The following is a 23,528-nucleotide window of genomic DNA, read 5'->3' as shown; positions in this document are numbered from 1 at the left end:
ATTGTTTTGTTGAATCAGTAGTTCTGTTTTACTTGAATGACACATGCTAAGCTTTGGACAACTCTTAGGACAAGGTCTGGTTATTGACACCATTTGCAGCTTTAATTATTTATAATAGCTCATAAAATTTCTACTTCAATTTTAGAAGCGCTCTTAATTGCTATTACTCAAACCAACCATTTTAAAAAACAAGATTCTCTGCAATACTACTTTCTGCTCCTCATTGACAATGTATTATTTAAAAACTACTAAACTAGGAAACTAATTCCTGGAATTGTGCTCAAGCATTTTGAATCCATTTCTCTCCTGATTTTATCACCCTTTGAGGTAATTATAGGCAAGAGCATACCTCAATAGCACTTTTTAGTTTAGTACTTTTGAAAACCTAAATTATTCTAAGTTCACTACCATTTCAGTATCATTTTAAGGTACAACTACATGAAGTATCTGATAAAACACTGAAGGAAGATCAGACTAGGAGTAACTAACTATAAGAATTTTCTAACATGAACTAATGGGAATAAAAGTAAAAAGCCTATCTAACTCATATTAAAAACTCAAAAATCTCAAGTATCCCCACAGCTGAATATTCAAAGTACATCCAGTGTGACTCAATGCAAGTTACTAGATACCTAACTGTCCTGCACATCTCTAGAGCACTCTCAGGCTTCTTTAAAATGCTTTCCTCAGTTAAAAGATCTTGGTTAACTTACATTAGAAGTAATACTCATATGTGTAAGCCTTCCCCATGCTGCTATTACACATGAAAACAGACAATCTAATTACTATCAAGAATTAAAATTTTTTTAAGCTATTTATATTATATATTTAGCATGCTTTGCACACTCTGCAGAGGGCACACAAACAAATAATGTAAACATGGTGCTCAAATATAATTATTTAACAATATGTAATTATATTAAATAGTATAAAGGAGCTGCTTTACAGAAAAGCATCCTTCAACTTTCCCATTTGTTTGTTACCTTAGGATGGCTGAACTTAACAGAATACCAGATAGTAATCTGGTTTAAAAAATTATAAAATGCATGCAAGAAGAAGAGGGAAATGAAAAATTATTTCATCTTGAAAAGCAATGGAAAAGCAGTTAAAAAATATAAGTAATGACTAGAACAACATGTTAACATTTATCCCCTTATAAACACTGAAATGCAGAGGGCCAGAACTGAGTAAAACCTGAATGTGACCATTTTAAATGGCTGAAGAATTCGTCACCTTTCAGGTCATATATGGGTACTTTTGCTCCCTACATGTGAGTGAGGACATCTCCACAAGCAGCTTTACGTGGTGCCACTACACAGCAAAACAACAAAGCAGCCAGCACCAAGACAAACTTTCACCAGGCTTTTGCTCTTGTAGCTCTCCTTGTGTAGTTTTCTCTTTGAAAAAGACTCTGCCTAAAATGCTGTCCAGCAACCAAATAAAAAGGAGTATTTTCCATCAAACAAAACAAAAAAAAAAAGAATAAAAGGAAAAAAAAAAAAAAAAGAAGAAGAAGAAAAGAAAATTGACTGCTTTTACTTTTACTGCCAAGTTAAAAGCAAGCACTACTCCCAGGAGTTTGGGTCGGGGGTCCTTTCTGCCAGAGCGCTGCTGCCACCTGCGGGGCAGCAGAGTTTTCATGCAGGTGAGCCCTGAGCGCCACCACGCCACGTTGTGTGAAGCAGGTACAGGGTTTTTCACCAGGGTCACTATAACAGCTTAACACTTATTTCCTAGGCACAAGGCATTCTTACCAGAACAATATTTAACAGTAAATGCCCTGGGACACACACCCCTGCACGAGACAACCTTCTGGTCCATCCACGCAGGGAACACACACGCCACACATGAACTAATACAGGCAGACTAGGCATGAAATTCAAGCTCATGCTACAAGCTGCATACAAAATGCAGAATTTTATCTGAAACAACTTTATTTCTTGTTGTTTTAAATATAAAATCAAAACTATTTCAGAAGTAACAAAAGTTTTACTTAAAAATTACAGCAGATACCCATCCAAAATGCAGTTTTAAAGTAAAATTAGTATTTCTCACCAAATAGAATAAAAACATAATATTCAGAGTGATGACACAGGCCTCCTGATGTCACAGAAATATATATTTTTACTTTAAACAAAAAAATATAAACAGCCATGAAGTATAATGTATTCAAGGAAAAATTCATATTTACACATTGCATTTCTCAGTATCACAGTTCCATATCTAAGACACTTAGTGGCATTAGCAGAATTGAAAATGAACGTGAGGATTGACAAGCAAACTGGATTACTTCAGTAAGAGTGCAGCCTATATGTCGGAACTCTAAATAACAAGAAACAAGAGAAATTGCATCGTGCATCTCTGTGACAGTACCAGCATAAGCAACAAGACAAAAAATTAAGACCAGCTGTGACACAGTTAAAACATCTCCATGCTTCATTCTCTCTTAGAGTGTATTTCTGCATTTGCACTTTCTTCATGTGAAACCTACAATCTGTTTCAAGCCCAAGCTCCCTCACAGGCAGACAGGCATGTAACAGCTTTCAAAGGCTCTACTAGCAGCTATGCCATTGTGAATTTATGATATGGAGAGCCTCAACATTTATCCTTCCTCTAAGCCTTCTCTTCTCCTACTTCCAGGTAGTGGTTAGAGTTCATATTGCTACAGTCAAGCTGGAGAGGCCCTGCTATTTCTGCTTCCAAAATAAAAGAGAGTCAAGGAGATTCACTGATAAAATCTACACTCTAGTTAAGTTTATAATTTTAGATAAAAGGGATTCCTAATCGTTGGCTTCCTATAAGAATACTGGGAGGTACACAAGGAAAATTAGACCATGCACAGATTATAAAGAGATGAACAACAATAACCATAATGTGTCTTTAAAACAGATTTATTCTGAAAGCTTGAAGAATGACATAACTTTTAAAACACTCAAACTAGTTTACATCTCTTTCTTTTCACAGTTGCCTGCAAGTTTCAAAATTCACCAGCATTTCAGTAATGAAAAAGTGTGTACACTTTCTCTTACTAGTTTTAACAATATTTATAATTGTATCCTCACCCTGTCTGGTAAAGAGCAAAACAGTTTTTTCAAAGCATCTCTAGCACTTCGCACTGCTTGCTGCCTCTCAGTTCCACAGCTTGACATAAATGTCCCATGTGCTCCTCCTTGTACAAAAAAAGTCTTTCAGGTTACCAGCACAATAATCAAGATGTTCAAAATCAACAGACTGAAACTTTTCATAAAACTGTTTTTCAAACAAGACATCCAGCACTTTCATGGGTAGAGTGTCAGAAATATCCATAAATTCCAACCCACTGCTCAATAACCAGCTCCAAGACTGAGAGTTCAGAACCTGATAAAAGTTATAATCCACTCTGTCATGACAACTGGCACACACAAATAGTGGGCTAACCAAAAATAACCCCATTATATTTGTTTAAACACAAGGATCTTATTTAAAATAGCAGAGGGGAGTTACTTGCCTTCTTGTTCTAGAGAATTTCCACTTTTAAGGTTTTCTCTATAACCATGAAGGTAGCAATATTTTTAGTGTTATTATAAAGTTGAAACCCTTACAAAATCATATGAGTGTAAAAAGTAGGTCTTTTTGAAAAAGCAAATAAGTGACATGCAATAAAATTAGGAGAACTGGCAATATGGGCATGTGCTTAGCATCCTAGAGTAAACACCATTTGAAGCTGGCTTGCTAGAAAATCACAGTATATGCTGGACCTAGTGCCACAGTATGCTGGACAGATGTGCCATAGTATGTGGCACATCTGTGTCACTTTCAGAATAAGAATCCTACTAAAGCAAAAGAAATACAATCATATTCATATTTTGCAGCTAGGATACACATATTAAATTTATCTCTTCAAAAGACCTTTGAAAAGGGTTGTATTTTCTATTGCCATCTCTCAAAAATCCAGTGGCAGATCAGTGATGAGAAAAACAGATGTAATCTTATTTTTTCCCTTAAGAAATATTTCTTAAAAATGCAATTATGTTAAAGTAGAAAGATTCTAGAAATCTCTGCATTTAATTTCTCAGATCAGGCAACATTCTTACAGAACACTCAAATAAAAATTTATATATATCCATGTATAAAACGGAACAGTTCATACTGTACGTCATAACTGGCATTGCCTCTATTACAGTACTACTACACAGAAAGGGAAAATCTTTCAACAAACTATAAAGTTTGATTCCTGCAGTTTTCTTTCCATAAAACTGTGTAATAAGTGCTAAGTTTTGCTGGGTTTATATGTAAGTGTTGCCATTTTTATACAGTGATCCTTTAACAGTTGTGGTAGCTGTGGTGATGTCAGTTATAACAGGGAATAACAGATGGGCTGGAATGAAGAACAAAGTATTTTCAAGCACCTGGATAACAAAAAAATTCAATGAGGGGAGTTTTATTTTGAGTCCACCCAGTATTACCATATATGTGGTTGCACTTTCACACCTTATAGACTTAATTCAACTACAATATTTCTCCATGTTTTTTCCAGTTAAATTAAATTCCTGTAATTCCTGTTGCCTTTCTACTGTTTGGAGAGCCCAGCTATATTAAGTACATTCAGCCAACCACCCAACATACTACAGTTCTGTGCCAGAGAAAAGTTTTAATTTCAAGTTCATATTTGGACTAGGCCAATACTCTCTCACTAACAAACTGATTGCAGATTTTAATAATTTTTTTAAAATATTGGAAGCTAAAATTTCATAAAAGCACATTTTCAACCAATGACTATACACCAGAATTGTGAACTCCAATTTTTGATTCACCTAACTTATTTAAATTAAACTCATCATTCTGTTGGGCTATATATGAGTTCAAATCTGGAAATTAATTCTGAGTCAAAACAAAGAATTTAAACCCTTGTTTATGTTCTCTTCTTTAAGGAGACAGGTTGCTGAATTAGAGACTTTTTATATCATTCTATTCAGATAAAGTGCCATGAAGTTGCAAGCAAGTTAACTATGTCAGGCTCAAGCTATTACTCATACACACAAGTCTTGTTCTATGAAGCCAGTGAACAACACCCTACAGGGACTTTAAACCTCATTACACTAGTAAGTATACAAACCACACATTTCTTACCAACCATTCTAATACTATGAAATACTAATAAATCAGAAAATCCCAAGAGAGCATTGTATTAAATATTTTTCAAAAAGGAAAAAAGATTATTCTCTCCGTTCACTGCATTAACTGTAAAACTCTTTATTGTTTGGTGTTGTGGGAAAGATAGGTTTAGTTTTAAATGCAATAAACACAATATCTCTTTTAGCAGAGTGCTGCCCTTCAAAATGCAAACTGATGGGCAACCCTGAAGTGCAGCATCACACATCCATTGGCCTATGCTTCAAATGTGTTGGAAGTGGTGTAAGGACAATGTCTCTCTCAGTCACCAAAAATCCTCAGCCTTGCAGTCAAGCTGCAGACTGATGGGGAGAGACTGGATAGGAACAGAATATTGTAACACACAGCAAGGTACCAGGTCATGAAACCCACCCAAGCCTTCCTCACATATTCTTTCAAACCCAGAGTTAAAGCACTTGGAATTTTTCTGCAGGCACTCTTCATTTTAGTGAATGATTTTTAGTAGAGTTGGAGTAAAATGATAACTCAGTACACATCAAGAAACTATTGCTTTAGTAAATTAGAAGTCACTGTCTTTAAAACTAACTTGTATGTTAAAATATTGTAAAATACTCTTTTGCAATGCACCTTTGTAACACAAGTGGGGATATCCTGAGAGAAAGTCCAGTAGTCATGGCTATCAGCACCACGTGGGACAGTTCAATATTCAAACACTTATTAACATGATTACATAGAAAATTAAATTTCAGTCCCTTCATTAGTCAAAGTCTCTGCTTCTTTATTATTTATGCAAGGGGAGAGCCTCATACAAGAACAACATTACAAATTCTAGATGTAATGATTCACTTTATTTTGTCTTATAAGTAGTAAGAAAATTGGACACTACTATAGCAATTTAAATCAGTAATTTTTCAGTGATTCAGTAAGCTGCAGTATCTCCTGCATCTCAGTCTACACAATGCAACATTAAACTTGTAAATTTTATCCTCTAATTCAGAAAAAACAATTACAAAACAGCATATGTCAAAAAATTAACAATAGCCTATGGGTAGCTAGTTTTAAGAGATGGCTGATAATTATATTACTATCTGACACAGTCATAATGGGCTCATGGTTCATGTACCAATGTTAGGAGTTCAGACATGACCCCAACAGTCAAGACTACAGTGATCACACTTGGAGAAGCAGTACTGGCAATTTGCAGACAGAAATGACGTCTTGATGGCAAACTGTGCAAAACAGAATCAGTGGTGATTCTGTGAGACCCTATGATATATTTAGGTGATCACTGCTCCAGATAAACCATGGCAGACTTGAAGTTCATAAAGAGTTGAAGTGTGAATAAAGCTTGCTAAGTAACCCCGCTTGTCATCTTGACCATATAAAGTCTACTCTATTTCCTGACTTTTCAACAGTTACATTTGTTTAAAAAAGAAAATCTATTTTTTCCCCATCTCAAATAATGAAAATCTATTTACTAGCTTAACTCAAGCTAAAAGGTTGAGTGCTGGAAATCTAATATTTTAAGAAACTCAGAAATTCTAATTCTTTGGAGGTAATAAATTACTTTGGCATAAAAAAACCTTTCCAGACTTCTTTGTATTTCCACTTCAGGAAACACGCTGTTCCACTACCAAGTAAATGATATTTATCTGTCAAATAAACGAAAGTGAAAGCAAATATTCTAGCTACTTTCATCAACTTGTCCATACCTGTCAACCCCAGGTAATAAAAGCAACCTCATCTCACATTTTACATGGCACACACATCGTTATGGGGTTTATTCTTTTCAAGAATCCTTCTTCCATGAAGAACAGTCTCGCTCACAGATATACAGGTAGATAAAAATGATCACAAAATAAAATTGGTTACTGTATTCTAATTCCCAGATGTAGCTCCTAAAAACAAGAGGCACTACATATGCAAAGCATCCAACTACCTACAGACAAGTACTAGAGAATCACAGAACATGCTGAGTTGGAAGGGACCCATGAGGATCACTGAGTCCAGCTCCTGGCCCTGCACAGGACAACAGTGTGCACAACTGACTCTATATAAAACCCACAGGTTTTGAAATAATGGGTCATAAATGTGGGAAATTAAATCACAATTTGCCATATTCAGAACAGGTGAACTTATCCCAAACACAAACTCACAAATCTCTGCCTCACTACAGCGGCTCTAAATTTTTTCTTTTGGGTATTACTAACCAAATTCTAATGTGGCTGAAGGGGAAAATATCCTTCAATCAACCATTACGTTTGGTGATAAACTAAAGTACTAAAGTACTAAGAGTCCCCAGCAGAATAGAGAAGGAAGAAATATCTTTCCCACAACACACCCCCTAAACTCTGAGGTTGGCTTCCTGTTTGAACTGTGCCTGCTGATAAATTCCACATGAAATCAACATTTTTTTGCCATATGTATACCACCAGACTTAATTTCTTGGTGGACAGTCAAAAGCACAAATAACCAAAATTAGACACATCGTGAAACACTGATTTGAAGAAAAGAGGTATTTGAGCAAGTTTGCAATCCATTCCATTTTAAAAGAAAAAAGTCAAGCTACCTTTTGGCATTCACTGGTTTATCAGATATAACTTGAAGACTGTATACAAACAAAACCAAGAAATAAAGTGGAGAGTAGTGAACTTTAAAAATATTCAGAAGGGAAAAAAGAAAAAAATAGTCCCAAATATAAAGGTTCATGTTTTCCTATGGCAAAACACAGGTTCGTAACTTGGTAGTAATTAAAACAGGAACCCCCTTCCCAAGACTACATCCGAACTCTAAATAAGTGTATCTATAATTCTATATCTATGTTTTTAAATTCAACTCACACCGGCATTTCAGATGTTTGTGACAGAAATATCCCAGAGCCTGGCAACATGAGCTATTTTGCCTCAGACCAAATGCACCTTAACATAATGTTCTAGTTTCAGGCCAACAAGGACAGAGTAATTAATACTCAGTGCAATCAATCAGCCATTAAAAGATGCACTCTGTGAAACAGCTCTGCCAAGTGTCAAATAAATAGAAAAATAATTGTCTAGGTATTATAATCTACTCCAAGGACCTTTTATGGTCAAGTACATGGAGACAGAATAATTCAGATACAGAAAACAAATACGACTTGGGAAAAAAAGTGAGAAGAGAAAGAGACAGAGAAAGAGAAATCTTAACACATCTCAAGAAGCATCAATCAGTGACAAAATTGTAACATTTATAATCTGTAAGCGTAGGAGATACTGCTTATGAGATTTCCTTTGCAAAGGAGACGCAGAGGTACAAAGTAGGTCTTAGAGAAGAGGTCTCTCATGAAACAGAAAAATGGAAACTCAAGTGCAGGAAAAAAGGGAATGGACTTTAAAGTCAATTCTATGAAGATAATAATTATGATGAATACCAAGCAAATACTGCTGCTTACAACTGCTATTACAACACTGAAATTCTGAGCAGAGTAAGAATTCTTATCATTCCTTCGTGCAGCTTTCCTAGATTTCAGCCGTTTTAGCTGCAGCATATGGACAGTTTCTCTTCAAATCACACTAGAAAGGTTTGGGAGGGGCTGTTGGTGGATTTGGTGGGGGGATGTTTGGGGGTTTTTAATCAACTTAGGCAGAACCATCTTCTTCTTTTAAACCATTTTCTTCAAGAGTTTCAGCTTAAGTGAGAATGTGTTTGCACAGCCACAACTTGAAGGATAACAACCCAGGACACACAAAAATATAACTGCTCAAGCAGGCTTATCCATGGGAAGATAAATTTGTGCTGAGAGAGAGACCTAAGCAGTTCAAATTAATTGAAATTGTCAGTGTAAGTGGTTACACTTCTGAAGCAATCCAGGCAGTGTAAAATATGTAGGAGTCCCTTTGACATTAAAAATACATAAGAAACAGTAACTAATATATATTAGATTAAAAACACATAAGAAACAGTAACTAATACATATTAGCAGAACCAGAACATAAACTTCCAATAAAATAAGGGACAAACTTACAAGAACTGAACTTCTAGTTCAGTGACTAGTCACAGAGATATTCAGGAAAAAGCCAGAATAAGATAAGCATTCAAAATTTTGCCTGCAGTTCAAGTTTCTGATCACAAGATTTTGAAGCAAATTTTCAACATCCTGACAGAGAGCATTGAGGTTTTAACAGAAGGCAAAAAGTGTAATTTAACAGCGTAAAAACACATAACTTTTAGAGTGCAGAAACACCCAAAATATTCTAAGTAACCGCTTCTCCTTAATTCTATTTTTTCTTCCATGTTTCTGAGAATGTGATGGAAATCAAGCAGTTTGTACTGGAATTTAATCTCAAATGTTGTAGTATATTGTAATCTTTTTTTACATACTGGTATTGCAATAGAGAAATGCTGTATTACACATTATTTTAAGAGGAAAAATCAATTAATAAATAATAAGGAGGGGCCTACACTGGAATCACAATGCTTTTGTGAGCAATCATTACTCCTGCCCCAAGGGATTTACATAAAATAGCTTCTAATAGTGTGGGTTTTTTTTATCCAGCAAGCTAGAGTCACACATTAGAACTAACAGACATTATGCCAAGGGGAAAATACAAATGAACATGTATGAACATGAGCACATGTTTCAAAGTGCTCCACTTACTTTGTAAGTATTATTGCAATAAAAGTGAAGAAAGTAATTAATTGGCATACATTGTATTTAAGGCACTTCAGTCTTTCAACAGTGTAGGATTAACAACTTTATGCTTATTAAAGTCCTTAATATTACTTATGTTACAGTAGTGCTGTACTCAGAGGCCCCAACTAAGACTGAGGCCTCTCTTGAGTACAAGAAAATCATTATCACATTGACTCACAAAGAATTCCCTTTCACAATACTAAAAAAACCCACCAAAACAAACACATATGCCCTGTTTAAGCCCAATTACTATCTCTATAGGCTTTACTACAGTTTTTGCTGTTTAGCTCTTTTTTTTTTAATGCCAGAAGGAAATACAAGTTTAATGCATATTTTCCAATAGACAGGTAAAAGCATGGCTCAGAAACACACAGCCCTGCACCTCTCCCAGTGCCTTTCAGGCCAGTGGGGGCAGGCACACAGATGTTCCTGTATAAAGAGGTTTGCATCACTGCATTACTGCCTCTCTACCTGCTAATGAACACAACCCCAAGTCAAACCCTGGCATTTGTAGGTCTGTGGGAATACTAACTAGCAAATTGAGCTGGGACAGATTTTAGGCTCTCAAATTTCTCCCTAATATCAAACTGCTGAGTGTTGAAGTTCACAGGGAACAGCCAGAAGCTGCATAAACATTTCAGACACATTATTGAAACAGATGGTTCAATATAATGGGTTTCCAAACAAGTAATTGTATATACAAATGTTAGTGCAATCTGCTATTGTGAATGTCAGTGTTTTTTTTCAAATTTTTAGAATTCAAATATTTTTTTCCATACTTCAAAAGCTGTACTGTTGTATCCTGTATAGTTAACTTCTGGGTTATACTAAGTGGCCCACTGAGACTGTTCATTATTTTTCAGTTGTTAAGATCTGTTTGTTGGATGAAAGCCAATCCAACTCTCACCTAAAAAAAATTATGAATATTTTTTTAAAAAAATTTGTATCTATTAGTAACAAACAAAACACAAATATCCCTCAGATGACTCTGCACAACTCAGCAAAGCCAGTTAGTCAGATGTTCTATTTCCATTTGTTTGGAGGTAAAATGCTTGACTTATGATCAAATGTTTAGCAATCCAGTGTATGTTGGCCCAGCAGCCACCAGCCTGCTGAGGATCAGATCTATGTGACAAGGACACTCCTGCTGCATCCCCTATGGTCATAGGCACTGGGGAACCAGCACCCAGCCCAGCTCTGGGGGAACAGGACAGGCATAAATTGGATTGTATAAAAACACTGGCTGAACCTTTCTGTGGTTTGCCTATCTCAGCGACAGTCACAGCACAAGTTATAAACACATCCTACATTCTCTTCACCCAATCCCCCACCCAACCACTTTTTCCTTGATCTGTCTCATGCTTCTTTTAGGAGGAGTTTTGGTCTGGTGCAGTGCAGCCCTCAGCAATTTAAACATTCTTTTATTTCCATAATTTAACACTGGATTTTAATAATCTGTTCTAACAAATCATCTCTGGAATGCATATGCTCTTAAACGCTTAATGAAGAACAGATTTTCAGTGAGCTTCCCTATTTTCCTGTCTCAGGGAAGGACCTTGCCAGATTGCACAACCACACTTTTCATTCTTTTCAGAAAGAAGCTACTGGGCTGGAGCTATGTGGCTCCAGGTTCACTCAAAAAAAACAGGAAACCTAAAGCACAATAGAGCAATTCTGAGTATTGCTCTAGCATACATAAAGCATCATAAGGTTACCCTAGGACATGCACTCATTAATCAAATTAACATCTTACAAAACAAAGAAAAAAACTTACAATTTTCCTTTTAAAAGTTACCTTGTTTGTTACATACCTCATAACTATTTGTTAGCATCTAGACACAGATTAATCAAAAACTAGAGATTATTTTAAGTAGAAAGTAAACTTTAACAAGCCACTTACTGAAAATTCGCTACTTTTACTGATACAGGAATGCAGGGAAGTTGACTGGCCCATTTCAATGTAATATCTTGATAAATATTCAATATTTTATTGTGGTTTGCAATTAAAGTGTTTATTGTTCCTTCTCGCACTGTTCAAAGAAAAAAAAAACAATTTTAGGATGAAAGATTTTTCAAAAGAAAGTACTTTTCTTTAAAGTCATGTTATCATTTATTTTTAATACGTTAGTTGTTATAAATTAATTTATTATAAAGCATCAAAAGTTAGGAAAGTTACATTGACACAAGCAAGGACATATGTGATTTATTATGGATACCAATTTCAATTGCATATTTCACAATACATGCCACAACTTTCTAAGGTTCTGGTCAGCCATGTTTGGTAATTTAAAACATGACAAAGACTCATAATTGCCATGTTGACATGCCAGGATAGATATGAAAAATACACATTGATTAAATATCTGCTACTTACACTATTCACTCATTCTTTCACTTGTGAATACCAATTAGATGTGTATGCATTTATAGGGTTTATTTATAGTACAATTCAAATCAGAAAGTACAAAATGTGAAGATTGCTAAGATCAAATTTCTTCAGATTAAAATTATATTTCAAGTTCAAAAGGAGACATACTGTCAAAACTTATCAGATAGTTTTTGAAACATTAAAAGAGAATAGGTATTAATAGTCTGTAATTTGAACCAAGTATCTAAACAAGTTGTTTCCACCAATGTAATAACAATAAACTTTGATATTTTTACGAATCTGTAAATATCAGAAAGTTATAAATTAAAAGGTCCTCAAACAGAAGGTCTTTAAACACTAGTTTACTCTTCCAAAGACTGTCATTCTTCCATGTTTGTTGCTTTGATAGCTGGGCACCACACACATATCTTCATTTGGTGATAAGAAAATATTTAGATTCTAAAAATTATGGCACTTCACAAAAAGTAACATTTGAAAATAAACTTGCCTCGTTCAAAAAGAGAGTTCCAAATTCTATGATTCTACAGATCATAGACTCACAGAATCACAGAATGGCTTGGGTTATAACAGACCTTAAAATCATCTAGTCCCAGCTCCCACTAACATGGGCAGGGACACCTCCCACTAGACCAGGTCACTCAAGGCCTTATCCAACCTGGCTTTCAACACTGCCAGCACTGGGGCAACCTGTTCCAGTGTCACAACACCCTCAAGAATTTCTTCCTAATATCTAACTTAAATGCCATGGGCAGGGACACCTTCCACTAGACCAGGCTGCACAATGCCCCAGTCTGCTTATTCAGAAAAATGTATTTATTCAGTGGTTAAAAAAAAAAAAAAATAAAAAGTAACCAAACTAAAGTTATGTTTTCCTTTTACAAACCTGAACAGTAAGGAATGAAGCAACTCGGACTGTAGTCAAGCTTCTTCATGAATCGTATTTGCCCATTATCCTTTAGGCAAAAGAAGTTTCTCTCACCAAGCACAAAAACAGAAGAAGCTCCCTGATTAAATGAGACAACACGTATATCCAGTGCTTGCTCTCCAATGTTTAAAACCCAATCCACCTTCAAAAGAAAAAGCATGCTTCAAAAATCAAATAACAACTGTATATTAAAGACAAAGGCTCAGAACTAAGCAAATTATGTATCATTAACATAGACAGAAAAGCAAAATCAAGGCCATTCTCTGGATAAGAATTATCCTCTTATTCTGAGGGCAGTCAGTAACTTTCCTTAATGTGATTCAAGCAGGAAAAACATCTTAATAGTCATGAATTGTTTGCTATGCAAACAGTTAAGTACGTTTAGAATTTAAAATACGCATCTCATTCAAAATGGAAATGCTTCGTACTTTAACTAATTAATCCAAGAATAGATGTTTAGAATAACTTTCATCTGCCTCTGTACATGTCCTTGGTCATTAAAGGACAAGGATAAAGAGCAAAAGGTGACAACTGATTCTACCAATATATGTAAATGGAAAACTAGACAAATGTTTTAGGTGTGTAAACCAATATTTACATTTGCAGTCACTCAGGTACACCCTTTAATCTGGAGAAATGCTGGTGTATGTCATAGTTTGTTTCCTTCTCCAACTATGTACATTGATATAATAAACAACTACTTAGAAATCTTGCCTCACCTGTCTTTAAAAAATACTACTGCTTATTGACACATTTCATTGGTTTGTTTCTTCAGCTCCTCTGAGAAATTTCAACTAAACACACATGCAAAAAATGCTTTTGACTTTTGCCAAGCTGGTTAAACAGAAATTTAGAATTTAGAAGTAAAAGTATATCAAAGTTCAAGTGTCAGCACTTCCTATATGAACAGTATTAATTATATTGCTTAAAGAGAATAGAATGTGTCAGCAAATATCCTAGCATATCTGATACATGAAACTGGAAGTGCCAGCTTAAAAGTTAAAGGGTAAAGCCCAGCTTATTAAGTTTGTTTCCAAGCATGCTTCATGCTTTTTAGATTTCAAAAAACTGTCTCATTTGCAGTCTATCTGATGAAGTCTTCAGGTTTTTAATTTATAAATTGCCTTCTCCTACTTCTATATGTAGGATTCAGCCTATGTATATTTGAAAAATTCTACAATTAGGAAGGAAGATGCTCTACCAATATTTCACTGTTGTATCTGAAATATGATGACTCTAGCATTTTATATATGCAGTATATTTAGCAGACAAGCAACTCTACTGCAGGACCACAGAGAATAAAATTCCCTTCCTCTCAAGAAGAGGCAGCTCAAATATTAAACAAATTAGCGACAGGGACCTCCAAAAGACTACTGAATCCACAGGTTCTTGACGGGAAGAGTTCAGGACATTATTTATGGAAACATTTCACTGAAAACTTTAAGTACAAAGGATTCCCCAAGGAGAATGAGATTAATTTTCTACAACACAAAGTCACAATCAGACTTCATTTAAAAACATGAGCAATAATTCAGGTGTACCTATTTATCTATTTTACTACAGTGTAGGTTCTGCATTACAAATTGCCCTGGAAATAGTTATTTTCACTGCAGTTGTTTTTCTTTTCTCATTAGAACAACAGCAAGTTTTAAGGCCCAGCCTAAAACAACTGAAGCCCAAAGAAACCTTAATAGAAATCTACTGGAGTCTTTCCATTGCCTTTAGCAGTACTTGGATGAGGTCCTTTGTCAGCAGACAATGTTTCCATTCGCTACCTATCGTCAGCCATTTCAATAGGTGTGCAGTGTCCATACAGGGGATGTAAAATAAACGGGTTTTACCGCAAGCCTTTTTCCAGAACTGAGCTTTCGCTCTTCTGTGTCATGTCTTTCATCAGCATCTGTCGCAAATGCCAGCACTTGGTATCTGTTACAGGCAGTTAAAAAATATTTTTTTAGAATTGTATCTTTGTAGTTACCTTCTACATTAAGTAAAAAATAAAATATTATTATCAAGAGTACACATACACAGTAAAATCACAGCCTAAGAGGATGGTTAGAAAGCCCACTGCAACAAGCCTACTGTCAGCAGGGATGTTAAGACTAGTATCAGTGTAGGATAGCAGCTAAATATAAAGGTAGAATTAAAACAAGCATTTCTATTCAGATTTTATGTGGAGTTAAAACAAATTCAACAGTCTAAATATTAGTAGATAGAAGTACAGACCACAAAGATAGAAGAAACAAAGTATCAAATGAAGAAATTGAAATTCTAATAAAAAATTTACTTTTTCTTGCTCCTATTAAGCTTTCAAAAAACTTCTAAACCACTCAGAAATACAAACTGCTCTATCTAATAGCGAAACTTACAAGCAGCTCCATTAAGTAAACTAAAGTGGCTCCAATCTAAGAGACCACAGTAAACTGAAATGAGTAGGTGGCACATTTAGCAAAAGTTGAAAGTTTTGGGGAGGTTTTATTATTTTAACTGCCAACAAACCATGCTAAGAAAAATTGGCAATGAAGACATTTGAACAAACACCAACTGCCATAAAAGCTCTGCACATCTATCTGTCCTCTTTACAACTATGTAAAGTTGTGTGTTCAAACTGCGTCCTCACTGATTCTTCTGCAACTGTTTCCTGAATTTGTGCTGGTATCCTAACTCACTGATCTACCCCATTTCCTCTGTATGCACATAGATAATCTGTGGAATACTGAAGGTTTCTACATAAGTGAAATAAATAGAATAAGACCTCACTTAAACTGATCCAAAAAATCATGGAGTGCCATCAGCTCTGAAGCTTAAAGCAACACAACTCTGAATGCTCTAATTCAATCTAAAATAGCAGTACATATTTTTCTTCATTGTCAAAGTTGGAGATTTAAAATGATGACAATATTCTTCATATCTCATGAATGTACTGTGGTACAGCAAAAGGACAAGGTTTAATGGCCATATATTAAAACAGAAGAAGTTCCACCTCAACATGAGGAAAAACTTCTTTACATTGAGGGAGGAGGCAGAGGCTGACTGGGGAGTCATGGAGTCTCCCTCCCTGGAGACAGTCACAGCCAAACTGGATATTCCTGTGTCACCTGCTCAAGGCGACTCTGTCTTGGCAGGGGGCTTGCACTAGATGATCTCCAGAGGTCCCTTCCAAACCTAACTATCCACTGATTCTCTGCTTGCAACTGAACGGTTTTAGTTTCTAAAACTGTTTTACTTACAAAGGTAAACTATGTACTTGGAGAAAAAAATCTAATTGTTTAAGGTGAATGCTGTCACCTATTTAATAATACTGAGAGAGCTGCTTTAAGTACAACTAGGATGTCTTTAACTGCCCTCTGTATGAATGAATTTACTTCCTTTTTTCAGTTTAACACATTTATAAGAGAAGTTGCAGATTCACAGAATTACTCAATAAGTTGAGTTAAGGAGACAGAAGTTTCCTGACCTAACAAAATTTTCTCTTCACTGCATTTTACTGATAGTTTTGGAAAGCACACTAACATTTTAATAACTAACCAAAGACCTAATACAGAGGTTTCAAATCAAGCTCACATCAAACAGCAATACATACTGATACCTAAGTACCAGCTACCTGCATATACTCTGTAATGAAAAAAAAACCCAAGCCACAGATGACCAACACAGACTTTCAATTCAGCTATCACATCAAGCATATAAGAGGCATTTTGCTTTTAGATCTTAAAAGAATTGAGGACCAACACAGCAAAAATTGCTATCAAATGAGGCAATTGGTCTGTAAGAGCTATAAGAAAATGGCTAATTTAAAGTTTGGCAACTTGTTCTGCTAAAAGCACTAGATGGAATTGTTGTATTTTTTATTCAATACCATAAAAATAACCTCTTCTCTCCTTAGTATATCTATTTCCTTCACTTTAAAAGGATTACTTAACTCTGTTCTAATGTCCTAATATTTCAGACACACACTAGAGATTAGTTCCATTAGTGTCTTAACATTTGACATTAAAGACCAATAACCAAGTGAAAAATTCCTTTACAACTATATCCCTACAGTAAGGATGGCACACTTTTGATTTAATAACAGACTGACTAATAATTGTAGCCACATCTTTTGTAAAGGTCAAGAATCTGAACATAATTTAAACATGTGAGATGTTCATTTTAAAGGAAAAAATGTTTCTTTATTCCTTGACAGCATTAATAGATTATATTACAATTTTATTCTAATATTGTATTAGAATTTAAATTCTTAGGAAAATTTTGAATTGCTTATTAAATTACTTTTACTTGCAGCATGTATGTCTTGTCCAGTTTTAAGAAAACAATACATGATACCTATAATCTGATTAATCTTAAGCAATAAAATAAAAAGAATATTCCTTGAGAACTACAGGTGACAAAACAGGGTAGTGTGACAAAGCACTGTGTTTAACTAACATTCTCTGGATTAGATTCCCATGGCATTATTTATAAAAAGGGGCATTCTTATTTTCTTCTATATGTATGATTACCTCTGAAAAAATTCCTTAAGGTACTTGCCCATTCCTTCAGCCTCATGAGATTCCTCTGAATGGCCACCCTATCTAACCTTTTTATATGAGCCACTTCCAGAAATTTGACATTGTGCTTGAATTTCAGGACATGCATTGTCCTTCTATCCAGGATGAAGATGTTAAGGATATACTGGCTTCAGTATCATCATCACCCATCTTTGCCTGCTGGTTAGAACTGTGAACAACTATTGCTCTTACAGAGCAGACTGACAGCTCTGACACTTTTTCATCCATTTTAGGGGGTGTGGATTTTTGTCATCACAGGTAGTAGCTCTGCCCCAAACACCACCCCACCCCAATTTACTGCTAGGGATAGAGATTCTATAACCCTAACATTAGTCCTCTGTGAGAACAAGGGTCTGCAATGGGGAAACATCTTGTTTGAGAAAGGCTTCACAGCTGACATCCACCACAATGTCCCACTGCTCAAGCATCCATCTGATTCTAAACAGATGGATTTTTGATAAACTCTCAACATGATGGCTGCATCAGAGAGCCCCATGGACTCAAGCTGCTCCTCCACAGTAAACACAAATGCTCCCTTGCCTGTCCACCAAAATCTTTCACATTCTCTTTCGTATTATCTATTAGATTTGTGTCTGGTTGGCCTTATAATACACAGACCCTCTGCTTGGAGGAAGTGGAAATGTCTTGTACAGTCTTCACTTTCCTTATCGTTCTATTTTTCTAAACGTTGAACCCATAAACTTAATATGGTCACAAGCTAAAACAGCTCACAACAGTTTCATCCATGTTCCAGTGCTGAAAGCACAGACTAGACTGAACTGAAGCAAGAAAAAAAACCTGGCACTTGGGAGAAACAGAGCCTTGATAAACTAGTAGACTTACTACCTTTATAAAAACAAAATAGGACCATAAAGTCCTCAGGACTCACAGCACAATTTCTTCTATGACTGTACTGAGACAGTCATCACTCAGCAGCATATAACATTTTTCCTGCAACTACTTGCTTTTGGATACTCCAGCAAAGGCATTAAAAATTAAACAAGATTACTTCCAATGGGTTTTCCTAGTAAATGATACCACCCAAAGTACACTATATTACTGAACATAAACACTTACTTGTAACTCTCAACCTGCTGACAAGAAGAGACTGTAATGAAAGAGTCTGTGCGAGAGCTGTAAGCCAAAGGACCAGGCAGAAGAAAACCAGGTAAAAAGCGGCCAAAAGCGTAACTTTCTTGTTCAAACAACATGAGCATCCCATCCATGGACTGTATGCAGATCAAATCTCGACCTAAGGGAAGCAACAGAAAGAAACACAAAGGAAACAATCAACATTATTTGTGTAGTTTTAATATTAAAACCGTGAGTAAATTAAAATTGTACTCATAAGTAATCCTAACAAAAGTAAATTTTCATTTATGGCAGTGTTTACTATGAGGAAAAACACTAAATATTCCAACCTCTATAAAAGCTTACTTTCTAAAATAAACAAACTAGATTGTGAAGGGGAATAACATTCAGAATACATTTTTTAAAAAGCAGCAAGATACTTTATTTCAAAACAAAATTCCTAAGGATATAACTATTATAATTTCTGTTTAAAGAAATGTTTCAATATTCCCAAAACACTAAATTATTCTGGTTCCTAAATGCTTCCATACCTTACAGGCAGTCATAACAACTGTGGTTTAAATTAACCAATTCTATTTCAAGTCTACTTAAGCAACATAACAGAAAGACCCACAAATATGTATTATTGTGAAAATAATACAAAATGGTAATATCTTCCATGTTTTACGTTCACATTTTCTGTCCTTAAGGAAAGAAAAAACAAAAAAAAAGTCCAACTCTGTATTACCAGCAAGCCTAAAAAACATCAAATAAAAAAATTGCAGCTTGAAGTAAATTACTTCAAGCCTCATGCATTATTCAGCAGCTATAAGACATGACATAAGACATGGCTTGTCACGCCTCAAGTACACCAATCTAAATTCAAAGTCTCACTGGGAAGATTTCTTAGATCAAAAGCTGATTATGCACTTCATATGCAAGGGTAACAACTCATACAAACAGTATTTTTTAGGCATTCCAAGAGAGCTATACCATTAGGACTAACTCTTTCTGAAGCTGATAGATGCATCTCTCCTGAATTCATAGATTAGCTCTTACCTTGCAAACACTACATGAAATATTCAAATGTCTATTGTCTATTCAAATGTAATTCCAAATGTCTATTCACCTCAATTAAAATACTCTATTTTGTCTAAGGAATGATTCTGTATGCATGAAAAACCCAAATAAATTGTCTGTTCTACAAGTTTCACCCTCAATCCTTTAATAAGTTTTCTAACAAAGGAAGGTGAAGCAAAGCAAAAATAGACTAAAACTTCATTCTTACAGTTCCAAAAAGGTAACAAAAGTCAAAGAAATATTCAATATCTGAAATGCAACAAATGTACAGTGCAAAACATTGTTCATCTCCACTGTGATTCTTCACAGAAACTTTAACTACTTAAAAGTAAATAGTGTAAAAGGCCAGAAAGTATGTTGTATTACTTGTATTACTTGTCCTTGTGATTGAAATACACAGTAAAAATTTAGCTTAGGGTAAAGACAGGGAAGAAAAAAAAAAGAAGGAAGATAAAGCAGCAGGGTCCTTCCCACTTTCTTAATCTCTTTTTCAGATTTTCCCATTGTCTAAAAATCCTTTTGTTACAGATTTTGCATATAATTCATAACATATCATAAACCCTATTACCAATAACAAACACATAATAAGAAGGACATTTGAAAATGCAATTCAGATTGCTCATTTGGTTGAGGCAAAGTTGAATCTTTCAGTCTCTAGTGAAAAGACAAGAGCAAGACAGACTCTTCTCTGTGGCATCCACTTACAGGACTAAAGTAAACAGTAACAAACTACATCACATTAAATTCTACCTGAACATAGGTTGGAGGAGTTTTTTGTTGGTGGTTTTTTTGTTGTTTTTGTTTTGCTTTGGGTTTTTTCGTTGGTTTTTTTTTTTTCTCTGTGGAGGTCATCAAACACTACAGCCCATTTTCCAGAAAGGCTGTAAATTCTTCTCCCATAGACATACAGAAAATACAACAGAACACAATCCTGAGCAACTTCTGGCCAAATCTGCTCAGGAAGTGGGATTGGACTAGATGGTGTCAAAAGAAGAATCATTCAAATCAGACATTCAAAGAAGTCATTCTGTCTTTTATCTCTGAACTACTCCTAGGCATCTACAGTAGATTTCTGTCCCTTCTAAGCTGTGAAATTTCACAGGATTTAGTCCTATCACATGCTCCTGATCAGACAAGACTAGGAACCAGCAGGGAAAATTGAGCAGTATTGTACTGGTATGCTATCAATGATAAAGATACCCAGCTTCTACCTCCCAACAGCTGCTGACATTATTATCACACTGCTGATGCAGTCTAGAAAGGGCATAAGTATATAAAGCCAGCTGTATAAAATAATTATTAACCTATAAAAGTTCCCTTAGAAACTAGTATAAACACTGATATCTAGTAAAAGATGCTAGCCCACTAGTTGCCACCACACTCTCTCAGATATGGTTATAGAAAAGTCACTGGCTACTACAAATAACTAGTGGCATTTTTGTTTGATGCACAAGAAAACAGTTCTTCATAACCCAGGTGTCCGTGTGACCACAGCCCTTCTCCCTCTGTTACCTCAAAATCACATTCAGCACCAGGCACACTGTAAACCCCCTCACCACTTTACAGCACCACTTTACAGTTTGGTTCCACTTCCATCTTGCACCTTTCTCAAGAATGAAGCCCTCTGAGTCTGGGTATAGAGAATCTTCAAATCCCCTTCCAAAGTCTCCTATGAATTCTCCTTCCATCTTTTGTGCTACAAAGGAAATCTGCAGCTGTCCAATAGCTCTATTTCCTGAACTTTAACTTTCAATATCTAACTTCAGGGGAACTCCCTGGCACCTGTAACCTGAAGACAAATCAATTACAGATAGCAGCTTGAAATTTTTATTTTGAAGGGCACAGAGGTAGAACACACTTGTACTTTAGGGGTTTTAAGGCTGACTGCTTTTCATCTTTTCTTGCACAGAAAAATATAAAGTCAGGGGGAAAAAAAACAAGAATGAAAAACTAAAACTGTAAATAAAACAATTTAAGTCACAGAAAAAAATAACAATGTTATGTATGTTTAAATTTTTACCAAATTGCTATTACATTTTGAAAACTTCTAAGCATTTTTTGATATAGACCAAAAGTAAAAGACATTAATTGCAAAGTGAATGTCCTTACTACAGCAGAAATCTTACCGATTTTGTAATATAATTAAATTTCCTGGTTATACTGATACTAGTAAGAAAACTGTCTCTTAGACAACTGCTGACCAAAATCTAGAGTTTAGGCTTGTCTAAAATATACAATTAAGTTAATTTCTACTGTTCTGATGAAAACTATAGCAGATACAATTGATACAAAGTGATAATCTAGTAGACATTTTACAATTCAAATAACAGAAAAAAGTAAAAGTCATTACAAATGTTGAGGCTGCTCAAGTAGCAAACAGTAATAGCTTCTGTTCCTCTCTATATTATAAACATCAATCTTCTTACCAATTCCATAACATCATGAAAGTGATGAAGTGAAGCACTACAGCATTTCCTACAATATATATGAAGCTTCATGTCATGTGAAACATGGAAGCATTCATCTTTAGCATGCATAACCAAAATCACACACATATATCATTGTTAAAATCTCTCCTGTGTACACAGTAGTGACACAATAGGATATGACATGACATAATATGACAAGTTCTTTAGAGCAATGATGTGCAAGCACTCTGTAGTACTGAACTGTACTGTCTAAAGAAACAGAGGCACTAGATTGAATCCGGAATCACTCTTTTGGCTTTTAAAAGCACAGCAGCACTTATTATTAATATGCCCACCACTTTGTTCATCATAATTGTGTTGTTCCTACTCGCTAATTTCCAAATTTGGATTTTAACTAGCTTGTACTAATGCTTCAAAGTCAGTTATCCAAACTATTGCATGTAAAGCACAATTAAAGAATATTAAATTGTGTATGAACTCTTATTTCCCACTTTTCATAGATCAACCTATTTCCTTCAGCCATTTGTTTTTAATGTGTGTGTAGTGAATGGAATTGTTACATTTCACTTTGAGAAATGCAGTCCTCCAAACACTCAACCAGAAATGCCCATTTCAAAAAGTTTATTGCAGCCAGTTGGCCTTGCCAGTGACACATTTATAAAGTGAAAATACAAACCACAGTGTTTTCTGCATATCAGATGGTACCACTTAGTGTACTCTACATAGTTTCAGCAGCTTGCATCTCAAGAGGAATGTCCCTTAGTCAGAGAGTGCTACTTTTAAGCACAAGACTAGCTACTGTTGTTTTGTAGTTATATTATCAAAAATATATTCCAGATATGAATATATTTACATCACACTTTTAAGCCACAATGTATTTTTAGAGCTAATGCAAAGACAAAATGAGAGGCAGGTGGTAGTTCTTTGAAATAAGCTTCTAATTAAAGCTATTTTGGGGCTCAAGTTTTTTTGCATGTTAATGATTTCCTGTACTCTGAGCTTCCCCTCTGGCATCAAATCATTTCCATAGAATGTACATTATGTAATCACAGGGCCTGAGCACCACATGAAATCAGGCAATGAAAACTGCAGTGGGATAAACTGGAAATCAGAAAAAATAAAAATTAAAAAGTAAAACTGTAAATAAAACAATTTAAGTCACAGAAAAAATAACAATGTTATGTATGTTTAAATTACATAAAATGACAGAGTTTAGGAAGATGTCAGCAGAGAAAGCTTTAACTGCCTTCAATGGTAATCAAATGCCCCACTAAAAAAGCCTCATGTGGAAGGAGGCATCAAT

General features: G+C 35.2%; 1 protein-coding gene across 1 annotated transcript in view; it reads right to left on the bottom strand.

The window, feature by feature from the left end:
- The window catches only part of BBS9 (Bardet-Biedl syndrome 9), a 285,911-nt gene that overhangs the window by 236,182 nt on the left and 26,201 nt on the right, over positions 1-23,528 (bottom strand). Inside the window, exons 6-9 of the mRNA XM_058825345.1 lie at positions 18,723-18,897; positions 14,937-15,021; positions 13,054-13,237; positions 11,682-11,811 (exon numbers count right to left, since the gene is read on the bottom strand). Coding sequence (XP_058681328.1) covers positions 11,682-11,811; positions 13,054-13,237; positions 14,937-15,021; positions 18,723-18,897 — 574 coding nt within the window. The remainder of the gene's footprint in view (positions 1-11,681; positions 11,812-13,053; positions 13,238-14,936; positions 15,022-18,722; positions 18,898-23,528) is intronic.

Source organism: Ammospiza caudacuta, chromosome 1 (genome assembly GCF_027887145.1).
Source record: "Ammospiza caudacuta isolate bAmmCau1 chromosome 1, bAmmCau1.pri, whole genome shotgun sequence".
NCBI lineage: Eukaryota > Metazoa > Chordata > Aves > Passeriformes > Passerellidae > Ammospiza > Ammospiza caudacuta.
This window is presented reverse-complemented; position numbering and strand designations above follow the sequence as displayed.